The sequence below is a fragment of the Maylandia zebra genome, linkage group LG19, assembly GCF_041146795.1.
Source record: "Maylandia zebra isolate NMK-2024a linkage group LG19, Mzebra_GT3a, whole genome shotgun sequence".
In the NCBI taxonomy this organism is placed as follows: Eukaryota; Metazoa; Chordata; class Actinopteri; order Cichliformes; family Cichlidae; genus Maylandia; species Maylandia zebra.
In genome coordinates, this window is record NC_135185.1 from 11,752,440 (window position 1) to 11,777,743 (window position 25,304).

At 41.6% G+C, this 25,304-nt stretch overlaps 1 protein-coding gene across 4 annotated transcripts; it reads right to left on the reverse strand.

Annotated features, from left to right (window-relative positions):
• Positions 1–943: 943 nt before the first annotated feature.
• Positions 944–25,304, reverse strand: kiz (kizuna centrosomal protein). Of its 4 annotated transcripts, XM_012923381.3 has the most exons (16): positions 25,111–25,303; positions 24,663–24,725; positions 24,090–24,252; positions 22,728–22,796; positions 21,192–21,495; positions 20,880–21,059; positions 20,548–20,797; positions 17,614–17,733; positions 16,836–17,000; positions 15,561–15,711; positions 13,469–13,625; positions 12,997–13,059; positions 11,553–11,639; positions 11,076–11,145; positions 2,747–2,793; positions 944–1,251 (listed from the first exon to the last, which is right to left on the reverse strand). In XM_012923381.3, the coding sequence occupies exons 1-16, from the start codon at positions 25,281–25,283 to the stop codon at positions 1,154–1,156; spliced, it is 2,160 nt and encodes a 719-aa protein (XP_012778835.2). In that variant the 5' UTR covers positions 25,284–25,303; the 3' UTR covers positions 944–1,153. The 4 variants fall into 4 exon arrangements, 3 of the variants coding, with proteins under 3 accessions (XP_012778835.2, XP_012778834.2, XP_076733613.1); XM_012923380.3 differs by having other exon boundaries at positions 20,880–21,495; XM_076877498.1 differs by lacking the exons at positions 24,663–24,725; positions 25,111–25,303 and adding an exon at positions 22,884–23,082 and having other exon boundaries at positions 20,880–21,495; positions 24,090–24,246.

The following is a 25,304-nucleotide window of genomic DNA, read 5'->3' on the forward strand; positions in this document are numbered from 1 at the left end:
TATTATCACCATCGCCTCCGTGTCACGCACTCGCAGAAGTTCTTTATATATTTAAAAAAATAATGTTTCTGTGTTAGTACACATTAGTACAATATAACTCCACTTTCACCGTGAGCTATCTGTCGCACACAAGTATCTGTTGACATGCTCCTTAACATGGATATTATGTTGGGGAGCCTTTTTAGCCAACTCCAAATTATTCTGCCAGTCCCTTTCCTGTGGTGGGTCAGGGCTGTCTGAAGCCATTATTGGTAATGAATGTGGAGTCCTACTTTAAAAGGTTCAGGCATGTAAAGTCACCTAAAGCTGACTAATGGAATCCTGCTGACACTGAATGCCAGGGGCTTTTACCACCAACCCAGAATGGTGGTTTTGGAAATTTACACCACAGACATAATGAACTATAAATGTAAACCTTGGAATGTAGCCTCCCACGCAGTAGCTTTGAGATATTAATAGATACAGACATGCAATATGCTGGAAAATCATAAATTGTAGCTCCATTGTGTGCTTTCGGCATAAATTCTGCTACTTGTGGCTTATTTACAGCGAAATGTAAACACGTCTTTGCACTTCTGAGGCTTAAGGAGAATTATTAAAGAAGCGCCTGTGAAAATATGTGCAGAGCGTTTATTAGAGCCTGAAAATATTCAGAGTTTGTTAGTGCTGCAACACTTTGTGCCCTGGGAGATGGGCCTCTTCAGCGGGTTCACAGGTCGCGCAGAAGCGTGCAGAGTGGCCATTGTGCTTTGTCATTTCACAGGTGACTCACATCACTACACTCGAGCATGCTGGAGGTAGAGCACTCGGAGATGCTTGCGGCATTCAAAATGCATGATTTTCAGCCTAGTGCAAACAAATCGCTTTAAAAGATCAGTTTAATCTATTTCGAGCTGTTATTATGAGCTGGGAGAGTTGTTCAGATAAAGAGACTGAAGCAGGGTTAACATCAGTGTGTTGGACAACTCTTCACATACTTTACCCAGCGTGAGAGCTGTCAACTTTATTATTTGTTTTTATGATACAGTGTGCATACGATTTACAATGCAGACCACTAAAATAATGGTCAGCGGGTGAACTACCACGAGTCAATCTGCCGCAGATTTTGCAGTGATATAATATAGTACATTAAAAAAATATCTCAGTGGAAATATCACTCATAGAAGTCATAAATGCCATCGCTGTTGAAAGGTTGAGGACGCAAGGCTGCTTCAATCTCAGAGTTGCTGTCATCCGATTGACCCCAGAAATCTATACAGAGAGGTACAAAGAACAAAACACAGGATTACATTATTGTGGCAGAATGCTCACTCCAAGCTTCAAATGGACCGTTACTGTCGACATCTTGAGAATAAGTATTTTATTTCTATACTCACTTTGTCAAGGTGAGCTTACTGGAATACTTAGAAACTTAACATTCTTCCTTTTACACAGTTTATATACCAATTAGCCATAACGTTAAAACCGCTGCCAGGTGAGCGTGTCTTTACAACCCATTGGTCTTCTGGGAAAGCTTCATTGCTGACATTCACGTTGATGTTTTTATACTTAAAACTTTACAGACTGAACATGGCTCCGCGGCAAAGCGCTCCCCGACAGCAGCAGCCTCTCCCAATGCAATAATGCGCTCCGCCAAAACTGCGTTGAGGAAACCGCGCCGAGCACCGATGGGACAAAGGTGTTATGGTGACAGAAGGGGGTCTGAACGTAATTATAGTCAGGTGGTTTTAATGCTGCAGCTCATCAGTGTATGTGTTCAATGTAGGTCTTTTGTGCTTGGAGAATTTTGGGTCTGATCACAGCTGTACATGTACAAAAAAAATCAACCAATAACTAATTAATAAAAAAAATTCTGAGCTTGGCCAATAAGAATCCAAACTGTAGTTCATTTCAAATTAGGACAATTTCCCCTTCATGATCATCTTCTTATGCATCTTTGGACCTAGAGCTGTGCACTGTGAATTCCCTAGGATCAGTTTGTCAGTGTAGAGTCCCACGCTGAGACAACTCAGGAACATTTAACCGAAACCTGCACTGTGATACCTTTGTTTCCAAGCATCTAATGCACTGAAAATAGGGAGGTCTCCTTTGCTCCACTGACACAATTCTCTCAAGTCATCAGCTCTTCTCCCCAGATTTGCCTCCCTGCAATTTGTTTAATTCCCCAAATTTGAAAATCAAGTTAAGCACTGCCGATTTAACACAGTGGAGAAGATCCAGCTCGCGCTGCAAATGGAGGCAGTCGATTCAATGAAATCAAATGTAGCAGCACTGATTAAGGTGGCCTGGTGGTCCATGGGAACTCTCTGATTGCAGCTCATAACATTAAACATCGTTTTGCCACTGTAGAGTCAGCAATGTTCTCTCTGCTTATTATTTAGAGCAGTACCTTAAATGCCTCAAAGTTCAGGGCTGTTGTTTAAGTTCACAAAGACACAGCATGTCCCCTAAAATAAAAGCATTTTAGCTTTTTTATTAATTGAGTTGGTAGCGCTTGCTTCAAATTAATCTTTTAGGAACCTGACTTGGCTTCATGGTCACATTTTATACAGACATCCTCAAAAAGGTCCAGCTGCATTTAGAGAGAAATTTAATCAAATAGATGGTATTTTTATGAAGCTTAAATTTTTGAATAATTTCACAGATGTAAACACATGGATTCTCTATGGTGATCCGTTTGGTGTCATTAACCTCTTTTTGACACTGTGTGTTTTCACTTAAATGAAATAATTTAGTGTACACTCACCTTTTGACTGTAGCGTAGAATGAGCCTTTGAGCTTGCCTTCTCTCTCCTGGAAACACAAAGATAGTTAATAGCCTTGTGAAGTTGTGACCCCAGGCTCTCTTTGAGAGAGATTTACTTTTTCACTGCTGAAAAGAATGAAGAGAAAACTTTAACATGACCAAATACTGCAAGTGAAATACGTCAATTCAGATATCAGTCTTTGTAATCAGGTTACGGACTACACACAAACTAACCAAAGCAGTACAATAGAATAAAATAAAATCTTTGTAAAAGAGCATCCATTTAACTTTGGTGATATTTAGTGGCTCGACTCAGACAGTGCACTCGTGAGAACTCCCTTGACTCCTATTGTAGGCGCTTGTGATTTTGCTATGTGGTTGTTCATTCACATGTTTGGCATTTTGTGTGTAAACTCACAAAGGTAAAAGAAATCTTGTCTGAGTATAATAAAACACACAGACAAATAAATCAGTCCAACTGGCATACGTACAACAACCAAAACAGACTTGCGTGAAGACGCCTAATTAATTCCAAAAGATGATATTTAATGGCTAGAACCATCGTGGCAAAGGGAACTTCCTTGACTCCTGTGTAATTGTGCCAAAGGACTTCCACAAGGCCCTCTTTATTCAAAAATAGTCCAAAGACAGGGTTGCCAGGTTCCCATAGCTCTGGTGATATCGCTATGTAAATGTGTGACCTCCGAAAAGGCTTTGATCTGCCTCGATGCATATGCAATAAGGCCCCCTGTTCCACTTTTAAAGGCCTCCTCTTTAATTTACATCATCACAGAGCCTATTCAAAAGCCCACAATGTATCCTCCTCATCGCCCAGGTTAGCATACACATCCATACTGCTTATTTGTTGGGTCTCCTATATTTGATTCTTTCTTATAAAAAAAAAAAAAAATGATGCAGAGTTTCAAACAGATGAAAAATCTGGTCCGCTTTTCCATCTGCATCAATTCAAACCCGTGACCTCTTTGATTGTCACCCTCTCAATCACCCTCATCTCCTCATCACTCCCTCTTGGCACATGTGACTGTACATTGAGTATAAGGACCAAATTGCTCTGGCTGCGTTCCAGTTGCTATTTTCTAAACTTAAGACCGAATGAGAGAACAAAGATGCACCTCCCATTCCTAACTGTGAGCAGATTGCTCTGTGCTACAAGCTATATACCGCAGAGCCAGTCTAATTACTAGCATATAACCTTTACATTCATATGCTGATAGGACTTCCTACAGGACGTTTGGACGACTCGTGCATCTGTTCAGAGAGAATACTGAACCTCTGGCACTTAAAACGCAATAAAATCAAAGCAGGGAAGCAGTAAGGAAAGCAGTGGGGGGAGAAAACAAAAGCTATGGCCTGAGAGCAGATAATCAGCCTGCCTGCAAGCTGATGGTGAACTGAATGTAAGAGCTGTGGATTTCCAAAATGTGCTTATTCGTGTAGAAATATCTCGCTAAATACACACATTTATGTAAATAAAGATCATTCATCTTTTTCTTTTTTTTTATTGTGGCTTAGATCTAAAGTGCTATTATTGATTTTTAATATATCCTCAAACAGTATTTAACCAATGATGATACTGTGTTATATACTGGTTTGTCTGACCAAGCTAATAGAGGAACTGCATCGATAAATTAATTTGTGTTAATGTGTGTTTAACACATTAACACCTTCTGTCTGTACGGTGCATAAAATGAATTACCTGCGTTATTTGGAGAGAACAGGATTTATTTTCCTTTGTTTGCACTACAGCACAAAAATCATGACGGACACAATGAGGAAATCCAAGTGTTATCACGATTCAGCTTTCTAAACTGAATAAAGTAAAAACATTAAACTACGGCAAATAGTGTATCCATTTACAACGGTTAGGCAACAGATCCCAGCCAGACCCTGCAGCAGCAAAAATACAGCAATAATCTATACCATTACTTCCTCTCCTTTGCCACAATAATAGCTGTTACAGCGAGTAAATTGGGCTTTTCTTTTCTCGAACTTCCCCTCGGGATGGGAATGGCCTATCAGCTGTTCCACTTCAGTGAGGGACAGGACTGATTTCAAGACGGGTCTATTACCATAGAGAGCCCAGCCTGGATCTGACCTCACCAATCTAATATTCAGTTTCCATAAACATTTATGCCAGTTCATCTTCTGCTGAGTTTCCCTTAATTGAGGCAATGATCTGAATATGTAAGACTGAGCTGGCCAGTGTTTTACAAGCTCTGCCACACAGAGGTGAATGTAATGTGTAAAATGATGCAAATTACAGCTATTGTAATGTTCTTTTTCAACCCCGCACTCATTCGCTTTTCATGGCCTTTGCAGTGGTTTCATATTGTTGTTTATCTCGTGTTTTAACAGTTTTTTTGTCTACTCTGCATTAGAGTTCAACATAACCTTTAAAATGTATGAGCTTTATATATATTTGACACACATAAGTATTTCTCTCAATTTCTCTTCTTGTTTATTTTGTTTTTTTGTCAAGTAAAACACTCTTGTTTTTCAACGTATGATAAATTTACACGCGTGTGTGTGTATTTTTACATTTTTATATTTTGCGTTATGACAACACATTGTCTGTCATTACAATACAAAGGTAATGACAGTGTGTGAAATATAAAATCTGATAAATATAAAATTTAATATCATGTTATGACACATTGTAAGAACAGAAGTTTGTATCATCAGCTAGAAATGACACACTTCTTTAAGATTAACACAATCTGTCCATGGCAGAGGCTTCAAAGACTATTCTTTACATTTTGCTCTTCGTGCCATTTTACTGCTTTACTGTTGTGTGCTGTATTAGCCTGTGGTAGTAGTTCAGCAAGTAAGTATCTAGTCTTCTACCACACACATACAAAAAAGCTACTGCTTTAGCTCTTGGCATAAAAACCATGTTCATGCTGTAGAGCTAAAGGAGCGCAGAAATGAACAAAAGCTACAGTCGCACAATAACTCAAGTAGGTTGACTATAGTATGCACTTTATAATAACAAAACCTTTATTATAGTTAGATGGCAATACATCAGTTCCTCAAGTATAAGGATACAAACCATCTTCACATAGACTGTAGTAGTTTTGTGAGCTGCAGCTAAAAAGAATAGTCTTTTTGAAACCATTGAAGCTGTATTTCACTTATGACCAACAGTCACATTAAGGAATGTGAGGACTATTGGAAGAAATTATGCTTAGCAAGGATTTAATACTGCTGCTGATGGCTAGAAAATTGCTTTTATTTACCCCGTCTTTTTTAAGCTCGCCACCCACCCACACACACACACACACACATCGTAATAACACAATAGCGCTTTTGTGCAAGGACAATCATGTTACCACATATTTTACATGCAGAAACTGGATTAGTGAAATTGAATAATGAAAAAAAATTGGCACACTTCTTGTGGATTAACACAGTGATTCACTTATGTGAGAGTACCTGGGATTTCTGCAACTGTGTTTTAAATAATTCTCTGCTGTGTTTTTTGTAAAAATCCTACGTTTGACTCTGTGAGCACCATCTCGATCCAGTTTTATGGAATATTTCTCATTTTCTTGAGAAACAAATAAAAACTACTAATACAGTTTTTTTTAACACAGTTAAGTCGCAAGTTAAATATGACCTATTATACTAAAACGTGTTCATGTGCAACAGTTAAATCTGGACCGAACAGGGAAAAAAAAGCAAAATCTCACATTTTAACTTGACAGTGTGTCAAATTTACAATTTAAGGTCACGTTCATGCTAGAGTCATGAGACTAAATCCATGTCCTTGGACATATTTAAGATTTTTTTCATGCATTGTCCTCCAGTTACATTAGGGAAAATGAATACTGTAAGAGGAAATAATGCTTACCAAGCATTTAGCACAGCCTTGCCAGCAGCTAGAAAACTGCTTTTATTTACCCTGGCTTTTTTTTTTTTTTTTATAAGCTTCTGCCACCCACACACAAATGCTAATAGCACAATAGCACTTTTGCGCGGCTGTGCTCGTCTAAAGGTAAAGGGAGACCCATCACCTCATCATTCCCATCAACTCCTACTCCCATCCCAGCTATGACCCTGCAGAAACATTGTTTAGGCTCCGTTTAGATGTACTCTAACAGGCCTGAATGGTAGCAGGATATAGCCCTCAGTGGGGGCAAACAGTGAGAGGCAACTATGAGTGCACTGTGAGTGGGCGCTCTCTAACATGTGAGTGCTCTCTGCTGGCAATGAGTAAGTACTGCAACTCAGAGAAAGAGGCACTGGGCCAATGATTTCAACACAGCGGGCTCTCGTCCTGACTGGTGGCAGTCTAGTGGAGACAGCCAGTGTGAGGGATGGATGAAGGACAGATCAGGTTACACTTTTTTAACGCCTCATCTAATCGAGGGTGGACTGAAATTTGCAGGCTGTCCGACACAAAAATTGCAATAATGTAGAGAAAACAGGAAAATAAAGCACCAGAAACATCTGAGTAAATGAATCCAAGCTGCTTTGAACAATAACAACACGGGTCACATGTGCCGTCTTTGGCTTTAAAGTTTTGCGTCAACCTAAACGAATCCCAAAGTTAAATAAAGTGATCACAAATAAAATGTGAAAACACAGAAACAGAAAATGCCTGAAAGACGGCTTCTTTTATAAAAGAGCAATCAGGCATTCATCCGTTTCAGAGAGCCAGTGCAGCACAGTGACCTCCTCTGGCTGGAGTCTCTAAATGCTGCCTTTATCTATTCATGGTTGTTTGTGGTAGTGGAGTGGTGGGGGTGGGCTGGGCTGGGTGCAGCTAACATACTGTCAAATGTTTACGCACAGAAAAACAACTTTGTTGCCTGACGTTATAACCATAAAAACATTTAGAAGAACAGATGCAGTATGGGTAAAAGGCAGCTCGGTCTCACACGGCCAACTATTCTGCTGTCTTTGTGCTCCTTATGTCGTTTTTGGATTCTGGATTTGCGATTTTCCACCTATTAATACTTCTTTGTCCGTTACAGTCTCTCTCTCCCCCTCTATGTCCTGCTTTCTCTTTTACGTGTCCTCACCCCTTCTCAGCTCTGGTCCCTCTCACTCCTCCATCTCTCCTCCCAGTGAATTGTGACATGTTCACATAGTCTCCACATATGTGTGTGTGTGTGTGTGTGTGCAGGAAAGACACACACGCAGCTTCTGATTTTGACACACTGAATGATCTGAGGTCGAATGCTTGAGCACATCCTGTTGTCCAACGCAAAGCTGTAAACCACTAATTGTTGAGTCAAGGTTTTTGTCAAGCAGGCACTAGGCACAACAATCATCACCCCGTCTGATGGCTGCAGATTTTGTTTTGTGTGTCTGTGCACATGTGCTTGAGCATCCCCCCCCCCCCGTCTCTGGATCAAAAATGGGGATACGCGATGGAGCGGGGAGGGGGCATAAAAAAGGTATTAAAAACCCCAAAATAAAAACAAGAAAGGAGTGCCATCTGAAATGCCTACAGTAGAAAGGAGCACAATGTTTCTTTGCACGAGAGGAAGCAGTGGCATGCACTCGCATACAAAGGGGAACAAGTGGTCTTTACATGGAGTGCAGCTGCTTATTAAGACTCACTCCTTCGTGCATTATTCCTTTCATCCCCACTCAACCACAAAGTGATTTTACTTTGCTACTCACAAAGACAGCAAAAGATTTCTAATGGACAAATCCTTCATAAATGTTGCAGATCAGTCGCTTCCCCGCGAGTTATAATACAATAAACAGAACATTCCATAAAAGTATCTAACTGAAAAACACTGTGTGGGAGAGAGCGAGGAAAAGAGAGACACTGGAAAGCAAAAGAATATGAAAGAGCCCAATTCTCTCCAACTTCATAATAGTGAAATGAGCACATATAAATGTGTTAAGAGTATCTCTTTGCATCTTGTATAGACTGCATGTATTTAATCTGTAAAGCTTATTAAGACCCCAGTCATTGCTATGCAAAGCAGCACCCAGTGCTTTTCTCTCGCTTTTCAGCTGAGTGCAGTGTTTGGCCAATAGCACTGGCCCCCCGCCTCTCATTCTGCATTCATAACATGCAACATTTGCACAATGTATCTCTCAAAGGCCCTGAATAGAAGGCCTTAATACTCATGTAAACAACTGCAAACCAATTACTTAATGAATCAGGCCCACACATAATGAGAAGCCTCACAAAAGGCTATAAATGCATTTTTTGCACCAAAGCCTCTGCTTTAAACTACAATCCCTCTGCTGTAGTCTAGGCTTAACTGGCAAATCATAATTATTGTCTAAGACAACAGAGAGGAAGCCATTTTTTTATTTCGAGTCCAGCACCATCCTCCTTTTGAAGTCACTCATCAGCTCGCTGACAAAATAAAGCAAATAATTAACACAGACAGGGGAGAGGAAAACACAGGAAGACGGCGAGGAAGAGGGGCAAACAGATTGAAAAAGGGTAAGAGAGAGAGCGAGACGCAAAGAGAAAGAAGGAGGAAAATGGGGCAATGTTACGCCTCTGCTTAAGCACAGGGCTTCCAGACCACTTGTGGAAGCAATAAAGAGCAAGAAGTGACTGTTGTAAGTAGAATGCTTACATCTAAGCGTTGAGGGAGAAATGGCGCAATTGCTGTATCAGAGCGGCAGCAGGTAAAAACAAGTTACAATAAAGTCCTTCAAAATACTGCTTTAAATTACATTTAGGATGAAACCTGTTCTGGAAATGCACAACAAAAAGCAAAAACACAATCCTTCCAAACAAAGAGATGGGTGTTGGGTCAAGATGAACATTAAAATGAAACAAAAATTGTATTTGTGATCCAAAGGAAATCCAACTGTCCCAACAGCTGTCATTTACTTCACTAAGTTTATTTGTGACTAAACCCTCTCCATGTCCAACCAGCCATCTCCTCCAGCATCCTCTGCATTGTATTGCCTCCCTCCCCCACTGTGTTTAAGCATCAGGGATTTATCTATTTTTAAGAACTAGAGAAGACAACATAAAACTTATCAGTCTAATAATAAGAGAAATATTGTTCAAAACTGCCTGAAAGGGTTATTAAAAATATATGTTGTAAGTGGACATAAATAAAACTGAACTGAGCAGGGCAAATGTTATGATGTAATATCATTTTACTTTACATTACTTAATATGGACTAATTACAGCATCATCTGTGCACGAGCTGTTTTAACTCAGACTCTGATCTCTGACCTGGATCCTTACATAGAGGAGTCCAATATCACTGCTTTACAATTAAAGTTCTTTTATCAGTAAATGTCTATTCAGGGCGCACAGCCACTCCGAGTATGACCAAAGACGTGCTTGGTGCTTCCTTCCACACTCCAGTTGGAATAAAGTGTTGGCCATGCATAACTACCTGTTTTTCCAATTTCTCTTGTGTACACAACTTGTCTCATAACTCCTCGTGGCATTTTGTTTTGCAGTCTAATTTCTGTTCTGCAAATTTTGTTTAATCACAGATATTGCGGACTTCCCATGCACATTAATGACAGGGAGATGGGCACCATCTGAGAGGGTCTGGGCCCAAAATTGGCTCATGTTTATTAAAGAGGTTGGTCACCCGGGCTGGTAGTGGCAGACATCAGCAGCTATGAGGACCACAATAGAGCCAGGCCATTAGACCCTTCCCTGGGCTAATAGGCAGACTGGGAGCGCCTGCTTGCCAGGCCAGGGAGATGCAGACTTCAGCCCTTGTGTCAGCATGGTGCCCAGTAATCACATGAAATCAGAGAAGATTATTCCTCATAACGTTTACCCAGCCATTACTAGAGCCCAAATGGTTTGCAGTGAAGAGGTGCTCTGAGGACCTGACATGCAATTGCAGATTTGATGAAGTCGTGTTGATATTCAAATGTAACCGTGGCGTGGTTAGTTTCCACTGAGCTATTTATCATTAGATGTTCTTTTCTTAACCACTTAGAGCTCTGATTTGACCAGCCTAAAAATGTTTCAAGGGTGAAAAATGAAAGGACATTTGTCCTTGTCAACACTCGAGCCGGCTTCTTCCAAAAGCGTTGTCCCCGATTCTCTTCTTGACGTGATATGTTTGCATTTCGACAACAAGCCTGAAGACAGTTTAGGGCTCCAATTTATTTTTGTGGTAGCCGATCTGCTTTTGAATTCTAAAACCTGGTTGAACCCAGCAAACGGTGAGTAAGAGGGGGCTTTAGGGACCTTTTGTCTTTGTAAGCGAGTTAATGGGTGGCACCCCCTTGATCTTATGGAAATGAACAGGGAATTATGAGAGCAGCCATGCAAATGTACATCAACCACTTTGGTGTCTGGTGGCCCATTTCGTGTGGCCCGTTGAATAATAACAATGTTCTTACCGAGGGTAAGGGTCTTGATGTGAGGAGCTTTTGGCCCTCCGCAGGTCCTCTTCATGGCCATGATTTATTCCTTAAAAGAGCAAACAGGGCTGGATGAAACCATTTGATTTCTTGATTGATCTCATCACAAGCTAATTTACCTTGTATACTTATATAGAAACATGTAAGGCTAATAGCAGTGCTATGCTATGAGTACAGTGAATTCGTATTCAAAGTATGTTTTTTAACAATCCATTTGGAAGTTCTTGCATCCACCCTGAATATGGCGCATATCACAAATCATGTGATAACTAAAATCTATGATATGTTTTGTGGAGTTAAAATGGGATAAAAATGGGATTTGTTGAAACTTCACTGAGCAGAAATGTGAGCATAGAAGAGAACTGTTGCTTCTCATGTCCACGTATTTCCTTGGTAACCAATGATTAGGCTCCAGTTGTTCCCTACTTGACTGGAAGAGTGGACCACATCCCTTACCTGAGAGGCTATCCTCCTCCTCCTCTTCAGAACTCTGCCGCCTTTCCATCATGGCTGATTGTTTAAGTAACTGATATGCTTTTGTCTCTATTTAGGGACACACGTGGACGCACACAGGCACAAACACACACACACAAAGTCACGGTCAAATATTTGCTTATAACCCAGGTTTCCAACTTTCACAGGTTTCTGTGTTTGATGAGACAACACGCTTCAGTGGCTCCGTTTTTTTTGTGTTTTTGGTTTCATCACTTAACAGAGTGGGTGAGAAACACTCTGCTCATTCAGCTAAACTGTTGATTCAAGCCTACAGTATGCAGCAACAGTTTCCATGAGACAGCAATCAGCATCTCACATTATCTCAGCATCCCCTACCAGGAAGGGAATGATTGATTTTGTGTTTAAAAAAAATAAAAGAAACACTTGTAATTACTTTCCGTGACACTAAAAACGGTATCATATTTGAGTGGAGGAGAGAGACTGAGCTGGCAAAAATCAACAGAACAGAAGTACATAATAAATGGGCTGTTATCTCACTGATGTTACAAAAAGTACACATTCAAAGAAAGAATGTGAAAGGCAAAGCAAAATTGTGATCTTCTGTGACCAAGTCCTAACAGTTTCAGCTAGGATTCACAATAAAAACATAGGTTTTAATCATTGTTGAAAGCCATACCATGTTTACAGTGCATTCCAATCTCCACTTCATACAGCCACTGCTTTTACACGTAGTCTCAAAAACCCCAGCAGGTCTACAGGCGTGCATGTTTTGGCAATTACTATCAGTTCCAAGGTCACCGTTTTTGATTGTGACATTGATGTCGCTCAGCACAGCAAAATCCTTCCCTTGCAAAATCTTTAGTCAAGTTTTTTTTTTTTTTTTTTTAGCTGGTTATGTCTCTTTTGATTAAGTGTAGCGATTGGAAACTGGACTCATTTTGCTGGCTGTGCACCTTAGGGATGCGGACACATGAAAAACCCAGTAGGAAATCTGATAGCCAAGGGTAGTATAGGATTGCTTTACATTTCAGAGGTGCAGCTGAGGGATGGGCACACCAACTGCTTCCAGGATGCCGTCACATCTAGTATTTTAAGTCCAGCCTTGCCGGAGCATTGTTTAGAAGATAATGAGAACCGATGACAGATCTTTTGCGCTTCCCACCCTGGCGCCCTGACAATTAAAGCGGCCGCATTATGCTGGGGCAGTGAATTATCAATTTTGCTAGAATGCCTCAGACCGAGCTGAAAACACAGCTAGTGTTTTCTCGGAGATAATTAGAGAGAACTAGCACAGCTCTTCAGGTGGGACTTTGACCCTGGATTCACCTTGATCATCCTGCCTCAGCCATTGTGTAAAAGAGCCCATTATTCACTGCAGTGGGAAGAAAACAAACCACAACATAAGGACAGTGTGAATGCTGGGGCACCGGCAATGCCTTTTTACCTCTAATAGGACCACTTTCCACAGGGCTTTCGTCCTGGCTGTCCTCTTCAGCACTTTGTAGTTCTGTAAGAAAGGGAAGCGCATAGTGAGAAGCAATGGCAGGGAAGAAGGGAGTCTAGGGATAGAAATGGGAATGGGGGGGTCTTTCTTTAGCTCTGAAAGGATGGCTGTATGAAAACTGCGCTGTGAGGGATTTATATATAAAAAAAAAAGAAGCTCTATGGTGAAATTGATTTCTTTCATGAAAGGGAAGTTTTAGTACTCTGCAGAGTTGGTCTCCAGAAAAAAAAAGTCCATATTTCTTCCAATTAATGGTCTTGTTACATGTGACACAATGACTTATCACAGCGTGGAATCACAAAGATCCATGCTGGATGTTTTGTTAAAACCCAAACCCATATTAACGTTTCATTAGCATCATTTTCATAATTAGAATTGATCATGTGATATTATACCAATCATCTTCAATGACCTTGGATCCGTTGCTTCCATACGGGCCTGGCAGGCTTCGCATCCCCATCAGCCAGCAGAGAAGGAGGACCACATAAAGAAGATAAGTCACTCTTGTCCTCTGCTGAGGGGCACTCCTCACTGGACCGGGACAGAAGTGTCCTCAGCAGCACTTTGGCCTGCGAGCAGCACAAATTAAAACCACACTCTTAATTGTTCTCATTTTGTGAAGGAAGTGTCAAATTGAACTCTCGCCGATTAGGCAAGTCATTTACTTTGGCCATGGCTGCTCGCACAGAGGTGCAGCTGTAATGCGTGTTCAAACGCCAAGAGAAAATAACTTGAAATTGTCTCACTCGTTTAACTCAAAGATGATTTCGCACACTTTCGCTCCCGCTCTCCCTCTCAATCACACTTTTTTCCTCTCACTCTCTCTTTTCATCCATGAGATTAGAGAACTGCCTAAAGAATGCAATCACCCCGGTGTTAATGTGCAACACGTCCCAGATATCTTCCCTCTTGGCTGAGAGGATTGAGACAAACTACTCTCTTCCTCCCACTCTGCTCATTTTTATCTCTGTGGAGATGAGGATACACAATTAAGAGGAGCTGTTCCAGGAGATGGGGAGCAGCGAGATGCCACACGCCGATTTCCTTTCTCTCCTTCTTCCCTCCCCCGTATCAAATCCTTCCATCACCATTTCTCTTTTGTGATCAAAGACTGCCTCTCAGCCTCAGATGGCCATTTGCAACTTTTAATGAGCGCTAATATGGAGATGATCAGGAGGATTTTGACAGTGACAAACTTTAAGTGCATTGTAAGTTGTTATCAGTGGGTCACAGTTATGACTGACAATGTTCACGCTTTCATTTGCAGAGAGCAGAAGAGACGCAAACACAGGACAATCTGAGTTTGCCACTTGGTATTTGATGCTGCTGCACAATAAAAACTGTCTTGATCCTTGTCCCCGATATCCCTCTTTGTTCCTTTTTTTAGATTTAGTCAAATGTACCGTGGGTTGAGGGCTCTCGCAGACCCACTGCATTTTAAATATCAATGAATGCAACTGTTAGCACTTGAATATTCAAAGGGCCTCTTTGAGTGTGTGCATGCGAGCTGCATGCTCCCATTTGTCAGAGTAGCCAGGCTGTGTGGCAAGATGTGAATGGAAATTTCTGTTTTCTCTTGTGTGTGTGGAGAGTAAGCTGTTGTGTGAGAGGACAGAGAGGAGAGAGACGGAGAAATGGGAGGACGAGACGGAGAAATAGATGGAGATGGAGTGAGGACGCTGAAGAGAAAGAAAGATTTCCACTCAGGCTTTTCCTCATGTGCTTGGATACAATGATTTCGATGGCAGCACCCCTCTTCCTTTTGTCAGTGCATACTTTTAAGAGGCTGCACAGTCTCCCTCTTTGCTTCTCTCACTGCGTCAGCAATACTACAGCCACAAGAACCCACATAACATGAATCCACAAAAATTAATAAGACAAAAACCTGCATGTGTAGATAATCACTCTGGCAGCCAGATAGTGGGTTTGCTGACATGTCTCTTGACATCATCGTTGAGCTCTGAGTGGGAATATTCTTTGTCATTTCTTTCTTTGTTTAATTGAGCATGATCCACAAGGTCAATGAGTGGGAAATTTAAAATAATCCCATTGAGTAGAAGGTCCAAATGGCTCCCTCGTTCAATCAGATCCAACTGACGGCTATACTTTTGGCTAATACTAAATTAAAAGCAAGTGTTTCTCAGATGAATACACCACATGAGATGAAAGAAGCCAAGCTGAGGCTGTAATTTGCGATTACGACATGGGTCAGGGTTTCCCTTCTGTCTAGGTCAATGTGTGGAGCAATCTGATGAGCAGGAGGCCAGGGCTTAGTTTCCAGCACGAGACACAAAGAGGGCATTTAGCAGTAACTGCACTCCTCTTCAAAAAAAAACACGCAAAGGAACAAGCAGAGAAACAAAAACACTCGCTCATTTGGAAAGAAGAGGGGAAAAAGGGGGCCATATTTCTGTGCAGATATCAGTGTGCTTTCGGGATGCAAGTGTGTGACCTCCTGTTTGTTTGTGTGCATGTCACTGGAGTGGATGTGCCTTCGACGCTACCTGGTGGCTGTAGGTGGCATGACGGCTGAGCAGCAGCGGCGTGAACAGTTGGACCAAGCGCTCAGTGCTGAGGACGCGGCGCTCCTTGAGCACAAGGGCGTGCTTGAACCAGCGATCCCACAGCCGAGCAGCATTAGGAGGGAGGCTGGTGCTGCGGTGAGGATGGGGGTGGGATTAGACGGAGAGAAATAGCGGCTTTGTTATTGAGCACACAGCAGGAAATACGAACATAAATCATAATTATACCCGCACAAAGTAAAAGATAATTAGATAATCAAGAAAAGTGAAGAAGCTGAAAAGTTTGGAACACCTCCAGTATAAAGCATTTCTCAGAGCTCTTCCTTTAAGCAGCCTTTTTAGAAAGGGTTATCCTAAAACAACTCAGAGGTGATGGATTATTAATGAATTCCAGTTAACACTGAATAGACACAGACAGCAAAATTGATTCAGGTTGAAAAACTGAATAAAAAGGTCGAGGTCAGCCAGGAGGGATCTCCAGAGGAAAGAGGGGGGACACTGTTAGATGTGCTCCTTTGAATTGACTATATAGCAGGAAAGGTCTCAGTGAAATCAATAGAGTATTGAAGCAGAGCATGGATTTAGCTCAGAGTATAACTACTCATTATCCAAAGGACTGGAAGTCGCAGATAGGGCATTTTAATTTACTCATGACATTCACCCACGCAGTGTTACTGTGTGAGGTGACACCAAAGATGACCTTTTACATTTGTGGACAAGGGAGACTGTATCAAATAGTAGCATGAAATCTCTCTGACTGCTGTAAGTGCATGACCCTCCCCACAGTCTAGTGAAGGAAAAAAATAATAATAATAGTAACATAAAATCAAATGCACACACAGCCATCCATGCGTACTGTAAGGTGGTTTACTTTCCTGAAGAAAAGAAGACAAATATCTATTGAACTCTGCAGCTTTTACAGCACTGATATTTGTGCTCTGAACGACTCCATTGTGAGGTGGTACAAGTAGATAATCACGCAACACCCAAAATATCACCAACATTTTATCATAGATCTATATATAAACAGCAACAATGAATACGCTTACATAACATGTATATAAGCATAATTTTTACATCATCACAATTCAAAAGTAAATGAAAATATAACCCTAAACAAAAACTGCAACTGCACACAAATAAGCCAGCCTGTGGTTTTGTTTTGTTTTTGCAACATATGAATCCATAATATAAAAAACATGCACAGGCTGATGTCAGTTTCTGGCGCAGGATTCACAGACAAACCAGGAGCCTTACCTTATTTCATTAGGCTCAGTGCTGGCCTGATGAGCACACACCAGATCCTGTGGTAGCAGGCAGCCCTTTTCTGTGCTCCATGACAACTTCTGAAGCTCATGAAGGACGACTGCTCCACACGCTCCAAGGTCCTCGTCATTCAAGCCCGCTCCATCGTCACAAAGGCTTCCCAATATATAGAGAGCAGTCAGCTATTGCCATGGAGCTCTGGGCTCTGCCAGCAGGTCAGGAGTACACAGCATACATCGAACAACTGCTAATACTTCACACACAATATGAGTATAATCACACACATCAAGGCGCATGCACTCCAGCTCACATAATATCACAGCATGGCTAAACGCTCTACCAAGGGTTGTGACACAAAATGGCCCAAGATGATGTTGACATCGTTCACAAATGTGACGTTTGTACAGATGGAGAGCTTCGCCTTTGTTAATCAGTATTTCACTACTGCTGTAAATGAATCGTGACGTAGAAAAATCTTCTACAAAAACCAACCTTTATCTAATAAATCATGTGCACAATGCTCTCTCTGCCCAGTAACAATTCAGCAGAGCGGTTACTATAACAATCCCACGTGTCTGAAAACCCCTCAGAAATAAAGATGCACGCATGGCGGTAATGGCACTTCATCTAATGTGAGAGCCCTCGGCAGAAGGCTAATATGTTTTCCTCATCTGCGCAAACTGCCCCCTTAAATAAATATGTGTAGCATTTCATTCAGACATGGGGAGACAAGTTTTAAAAAGTTTGAAGAAAGACACTAAGGGTGTACCTGATAATTCTACTGAGCTCGAATCCATCGACAGAAGAATCCCCGTACACACTGGCCTGTTCGCTGCGAAGTCGTCCTTCAATGCTGTCTAGCAGATTAAAGAGTCCTTCCTGGGAGAGACTTAAAATAAATTACCTATTAGTGTGGTGAATGAACAAAAAAATGGAAGAGGTCACGTGATCGATAGGTCTGATATTTTTTTAAATGAAAATAAAACTATGATAACATTTTTTCCGGGCGATTTCCTTGAGGTACTCAAGGCTTGCTGGAGAATGTGATCATTAAACTTCCACAATACAGCTTTTCAACAGTTCACCGTGTTCGTTGATTTTGCCACGTGTAATAACAGGTTGCAAGCGAAGAGCTCGACAAAACCAGCATTCAGATCCGGAGCTTGTTTGCTGCTGAATTAATGTGGTATCGAGCAGAGTTGGTTAAATTGCGAAATAATGCTCGAAACGAGTAATATGACGTTACAGTTAAACTCCATTACCGGTTGTAGCTCGTGCATAAAAGTGTACGGAAAAAGAGGGGCCTCTGGATGATTTCCTTTGGTGAGAGATTTACACTTTAATCTGGTCCTGTGTGCGGCTACAAAATGAGAAATGGATGCCTAATGCATGTGGATATTGAGAATCCATCTCTTTCTTGAGCATTAAGCTCTGGGTGGCCCTCATTGAATTCTCCCAGAAACCCCAAGCCGAGAGATCCTGAGCCCCCTTACATAAAAAGAGGCCAAAAAGAATTTATGACAATCTGTAATGGGCTCTTGGGTTAGGGGTCAGCAAACAATTGCTCCCTCTTTTTTGCAGGTTGTTTCCTGGTAACATCCTGATTAAGCTGGCAGCTTGAATTATATCCATGACATTCTGTAGTGTGCAATACATCTGTGCCAAGTCCTCTTCAGTGTGGCTGAAGTAGAATAGGCAAAAGCTCTGTCTTTTTTTTTCCCTTTCCCTTATTGCCAGCGTGGGCCTTGAAATAGTCATCTTTCTCTTTCCACTTTATTTATCAACGCTCTTCAAAAAGAGACCTTTAGAGAGTGAGAAAGTGAATTAGTTGTGTTTTCCTGCAAACCTCTCTCTTTACTGTATTGTTGCCAGCTTTCATGTCAAGGTCTCTAACCTCACTTTAGATGCTACTATTGTCCGTGTGTCCACATCATCAGGAGTGTATTGTTAGCCAGGAGGAAGAGGTCAGCCTCTCTGCAGCAGTATTGCTCTACAGCGTCGAGTTGTGGCTCTGGGGTTATTTATCACATGGAATGGCCTCACCATTGAGTGACTGGTGTCAGGCGAATCTCACCATCCAGGCACAAATAGCAAGTGTAACACACAAAAGGACACGGAAAATATAACCACAAGTAATAACAGCACACACTAAGTGCAGTTACACCTGCCTAAATCTGGGATAGGCCCAGCACGCTGTCAGAATTCACCTAAGAAAATACAGAGTGAAAATTTGCGAGACCTTTGCTAAACTAGAATTTAAGCCACAGGAAAAAAAAAATACCTGAGCAATGCCCTAATGACACTGCAATTACAATTTTTTCAAAATCCTATACGCTTTAAGCTCCATCTGTGGGATTAACTGGGATTTTTAAGAAGCCAGTGTTAACTGTATCACATGCTGTCACCAATCAATCAAACCCATGCAGCACTTCAGACAACACATGTGAGAGCAAAGCACGTTGAGGGCATTGTGATGGTATTAAAAATTAAACTATACAATATTTGAGTCTGTAGGAGAAATAGGTTGTTTTTCCCTGACTGTTGGGGCGATATAAGCTTTAACCTTAAGAGAAATACACGCAGGATAGAGACTGGATGCTCTGCGAGGTTTACATCAAAGCCTCTGGTTTTCTCCTCATACAAAGAAGCTCTCCGTGTTAACAATGAAAGCTGCAGCCAACGCCATTGTCTACCCAGCACAGCCTAACTGAGGCTCCTCTTGGGGTCATGCTATAAAAAGTATAGTCGACCACACATAAACACAGTCGGGCACAAACAAACATGCAGCACTCTCAGAGAGAAAACATAATCCTCCACAATATTTTTGATGCTCACAGAGAGCAGACCAATTAAAAAAATAAAGCCTTTCATACCAATAATGCTCAGAAATTACTATTTATTTTTGTAATTACAGAAAAAGAAATAATATTTAAGAATATAGTCCATAATGTGACCCAAGAACAGAGAGAAGGCAAACATTAAACAGTGTTTTTTTTTTTCCTTGAGAGTACAGTGAAGAAAAAAGTGCACACAAAATGAAGGTTTTTTTTTAAGAGCATAAGAGGTGCTGTTCATAAAAGACCTCATACTGTAGCGAAAATGCAAAGGCTCTCCGTGCAAACATTCACATAGGATTTTCTGTGGCTCTAACCCCATCCAAAATGATCCTTCAACTCAGAGGCCATCATCACGCTAAGGATTTGTGGCTGTAAGTGCTGTCCACATGCCCACCCCTCCACAGCACTCTATGGTGCCACAAATTTCCTCCTCCACTGGGGACTTCCCGAGGTCTCTCAAGCAGAAAATTGCTCTGTTACAGCATTATCTTGGATTATGGCAATATTGTTGGTGACAGGTCCCCAGCTCTCCCTATAAGATGCATCACTGCCACCGCAGCTGCTGCTGAACTACAGAGAGGACGGTGGCATGAACCGTGACTCCCACAATCCTCTCTGTCAGCCTCAGATGTGAAGGTGGAAAGGAGGAGTTTGCGGCGTGTTCACTCGCTATCATCAACAGCCCTCTGTGGTTCGGCATGGCCATGCAGAACATTCTCCTTGCTTAGCCCGCTTAGCCTTAAATTTTGGGGAGGGAAGCTGCTGACTGCACTGAGCACCGTTTGAGGAAGAATGTTAGTGTTTTTCTTCACTGACCCACTTTGAAAACGTCAGACAACAAACTACATTAGTCATATATACTGTACCTTTTCAAGGCCCCCACTGCAGCTTTGCTGTTTAAGTGGAGTGTTTTCTTGGAGCCATTAGAGTGCAGAGACGATTCAGGACTGTGCTGGTTGTGATCACGCCTTCCGTGAGTATCATTACCCTCATGTGCCCCACCCTCTGGTGCATCCTCCTCCAGCTCAGATTGTGTCAGAGAAATAGACAGGTCACTAGCAGTGCTCTCTGACAACTCCACATCTGAACTCAGTGTGCTGACACTCTCACTTTTACCTGGATGTAAATATACAATGTAGTGTAAAGGAAAAAAAGTGCTTTAAAAGATTCTAGCACAGACAGAAAGATCACTGCAAACCTGTTCTCTCTTCAGCTTCTTTTCCCAAAGTGGTTTTTAGCATCAAATGGCCGTGACCTCTCTCTTCATCTTCCATCGTGCGTGCCTCGTGAGCCACCTCTTTGGAGTCGGTGTGTTCTGCGATGGAATTCTGAGTCCTCGTCGGGCTTCTGCTGCCAGGAGATGGATTCTTCTCAGGCCCTGTCAAGGTCGCCAAAGGTGAAGGTTCCCGTTCATCATCACTTCCAAAAGCCACACTGCCAGCTGTGCCTGTTAAGGCACGAACAGATGGGAGCGGCCCCATCGTTCTTTCATGTTTGTCACTCAAATTACCGTCGTCAGGGGAATCGTTTGAGCCTGAAATGTCATCTGATAAATGTGCTCGGTTGCTGGCGGCATCCTCTCCGCCGACTGTGAAGTCCTTCAAAAGGCCACTTGGTAGACGCTCGCGGGAGTGCAGGCTGCGATTGGGTGAATGATGCAATGCTTGGTGTGAGTGTACACTTGTGCTGCCAGCTTCTGCATCAGGCCCTCTGGAGGTCTGGTGGCCCATAAAAATTTCCACTGGTGCTTGTTTAAAATCCTTAGCTGGGTGAGAGACGTATCCGTCCTGGTGCTGTGCACGAACAGCTTCAGCCTGCACTCATGAAGAAAACAAACACACACACACACAATATATTCATTTTATCAGCTAAACTTTTCATTACCTCATAAAATATTTTTTTCCAGGCATGAATATGGATCGCTTAAAATGTCAAAGTTCTTGTTTCAGTTAAATAAGTGCTATTTTGAAAGAATTTCAACTCAAGTATGTCAGCTATCCACTTTAGAAATTTGAATAAATGTAGCTTATTTGGGCCAAGGTCAGAATTCTTTTCACAACATTTTTCAAAAGAATGTCTCAGGATCAATGTTTTAACTTTTAATCTTATTAGAAATCCTTTAGACAAGTTTTGATTCATGTCTGCAATGTCACCAAGGGCGGGGAGAGAGAGAAGCAAAAAAGCCTCCCTCCAAACATAATAACAAAAAGTATGGCTTCTGTTTCTTTTCTGATAAGCGTCTTAAATACCAAACAGTTAGCTGCTTAATAACATTCACTGTAAACCATGCAGCCTGCCCAGCAGATCCACAAAGTAGGTAAAAAAAGAGGAAAAGTTAATTTCTTGGCTGAGTGATTCCATCGGTAGCTGCAGGGCAAAGTAGAAAGTGTTTCACTAAAGTAGCAATTGATTCTTCTATCAATCTGCGGCACGCGTGTGCTCTTCCAAGGAATGTATTAAATATGAAAATCATATCCCGTTATCATCTGTCTCCAGCTTTCAGCCCGGTAAGCTTCCCTTAATGAATGCTGCAGCCTGAGGGACATGCACACTGCCAGCCAATGGCTTGTATGCATAATGGAGTGACGGTACCATTTTGCTCATTACAATATCGACAGACTGAGGGGGGTTTTGCACACAGTTACAAGTGACTGCTCTAGACAGCATGCTCCAAGTTATTATGAGATGTCTTAGACATTTCATCTAAAAGAGCTTTAACTGCTTTAAGTGAAGGGAGAAAGCAGCCATGGGCTTGAACTACATCGCTTGTACAGATTCAGCAGCTAGGATTAGACACCTGTGTTATTACAGATACACAGTTTAAATGTAGACTCTACAGATTTACCAGGCATAATGTCTACGTTCCTTTGTTATTCCAAACCTAAAAACGTAACTTGATAGAACTGAAATTAGCATAAACCTTTAAACATTGGAAAAAAAGAAATAAGTACCATTTATCATCCAAAAAATATAAAACAAACAAACAGAGTGCAGGTTACCTGATACATAAAGGATGTGATGTGTGTGATCACATGCTATTGCATACCTTTGCTGGTTCCCGCTCCATTTTCTTCTTTGCTTCCATAAATTTGGAAATCTTTTTCAAACACTCAGCCTGTATGAAATAAGACTGAATTAATAATTAAAAGATAAATGACTTCTTTAATATTCAACTGGCATGTGTCATGCAAACTCGTCTAACCTGTCTGAATATTAGCTGGATGTGGTGTAAAAGTGGGGGGGAAAAAAATAAGGAAAGTAGCTGAAAGCAGCCCCTATCAGTAACAGAGGGTTTTCCTAAGTGAGTGTCCTCTATGCAGACGCTGACACCCCTTAGCATTTTCATTTGGCCGGGCGGACTCACTGCCTTACTGCCAACTCCAACAGAACCTTTGCCACACCTTTAAATTACAAAAACAGACCTTTAAAAAATGTGTCTTTTAACATACAGCACAAATACCAAAAATACAAATACAATAAAATCTAGATAAATATACATGCTAATCGGAGAGGGAATATATACTCACTGTCTGTTTGAGAAATGTGTTTTTCTTTGTACCAAAAGCATCACGGTTCAACCAGAAAAAAACCGTGGTTGATTTTACACAATGGAAACAAAGTGCAACAGGACGACCAAAATAACAGCAAACATGCAGGACTCATAAAGCATCAAGAGGAAATAAACCAACTGCTTGAGGGGAGAGAATGGCTAAATCTCTGGAGCACTTCAGAGTCTCTATATTGGGCAATTAACTCGGTGAGTCATAATTAGCCAATTTTGTTAATTTGATATTAAGCTGTCAAGCACTGTCGTTGAGTTTTAAGTGATAATCTGACTGGCTCATTGTTTTCTCCCCCGTTCATTTGCTTGTCATGATAAATTGCACAGTTTGAGTGTTTACTATTGTCACATCAAGCCATTGCAAGCAAATGTCTACTCTGTTAAAATTGCAGCAAGGCATTAAGGCAAATGAGCATCAACAACACGCTCATTTATAAAAACGCAGCATCCCTAATAAATATATATATTTTATATATACCTGCACATGCATGGGCGGCCATTATTCCAAAGTTAACCTCGTAGAACTACGATTTTCTTAAACGTACAGCTTGGACAGCAGTAATTACTGGTTATTACACGTGAATCTAAAAATGTCAGAAGAAAAGTACAACTGTCAAATCTGATTCCACCGCAGTGAAAGGAGTGTTTGTTCATACTAAAAGCCTGCTTTCAGTACGACTCCATAATGACAAAAGCTACTCCACTGAACAAATGAACTTGAGCAAATGTGTGTGTGTGTGTGTGTGTGTGTGTGTGTGTGTGTGTGTGTGTGTGTGTGTGTGTGTGTGTGTGTGTGTGTGTGTGTGAGAGAGAGAGAAAGAGAGACAGAGCATGTGTGTGTTCTACCTTTTGTTGTTGGAGGGGGGCATGGTCAGGACTATATTCCTTCATGCTAATTTCTATGCACTCCACATCTCTCAGAAGCTCAAGGTTTCTCATTTTCGCTCGTGCTTCCCTGTCACAGATTTCCTTGAGATAACTGCGCAGTTTGGAACACTTTATCTGTAAGCTGAAGGCAGTGGAGAACTATTATTCAAAAGAAATATTATCTAAGAGCATTGTCAGAAAATAAGAGCTCGACTTCTCAGGAGAAAAGGTTAAGCACAATATGTTTTAAATTTAAATCTCATTCTCAAGTCGCCCATCAACCTAAGCCCTGCTGGATGGACCTGGCATGTTGGTGTTTATGAGACATGATTTACATCTTTTTTTCTTTTTTTTTTTAAAGCAGTGTTATGCTTGTACACATTGTATTAAATAAAAACTGACACAAATGCCTGGATTGTTTATTCCCAAATGAAAATAATAAAACAGCTGTCAATCTATGAATACATGGGAATTTTTTCAAATCAATTTCATATACAATGATGAAAGTCCACTCACATATAATTGGATATTTAACTCAAACCAGTGACTTACGCTCTTTTATCGGATCTGGAGTAAGCAAACAGCTCCCTCTCCAGCTCCAGCCTCCGTTTCTCCCTGCACACAGAGCGCACAGAGAAGGTGTTACCCACACACACCGCTCCAGCACCTCCGTGGTTTCCTGGGCTAATTATTGCCAAACCGTCAGACTTATGAACCCAGCGAGCTTCCATAACACACATGCTAATGCAGGATAGCAACTTTCATGGGAACTTGACTAACTTTCATTAATACGCAAACGCTAATCAGTTACTGCTTTATACACATCCACGAATCCAAGTAAGCAGGCTAAAGAACTAGCTTCTGCTCATCTCTGTGTACGCGGACTTCGCTAGGAAGCTAACGGGTAAGGTGAGGCTATCAGACGGCAACGGTGACAACTCGAGTCCGCGGTTCTACGGGGCCGTGCTCTTTATAATACGAAAACACCAACTGTCCTCACCTTTCGTGTATGCTCTGCTGAGCTGACGTTATCCTTTCGTAGTAGTGGTCCTCGCTGCGAGCCGAGCTTGCCATTTTCTCCCGCTTTTGGCGCCGTTGCAAAGCCGATTGGAAGAAGAGGCAGACGAGGAGGAGGGGGAGAGGGGGGCCACTGGTGTTTACGTTGGTTGCCATGCGCACCGCTTCCCAGAAAGC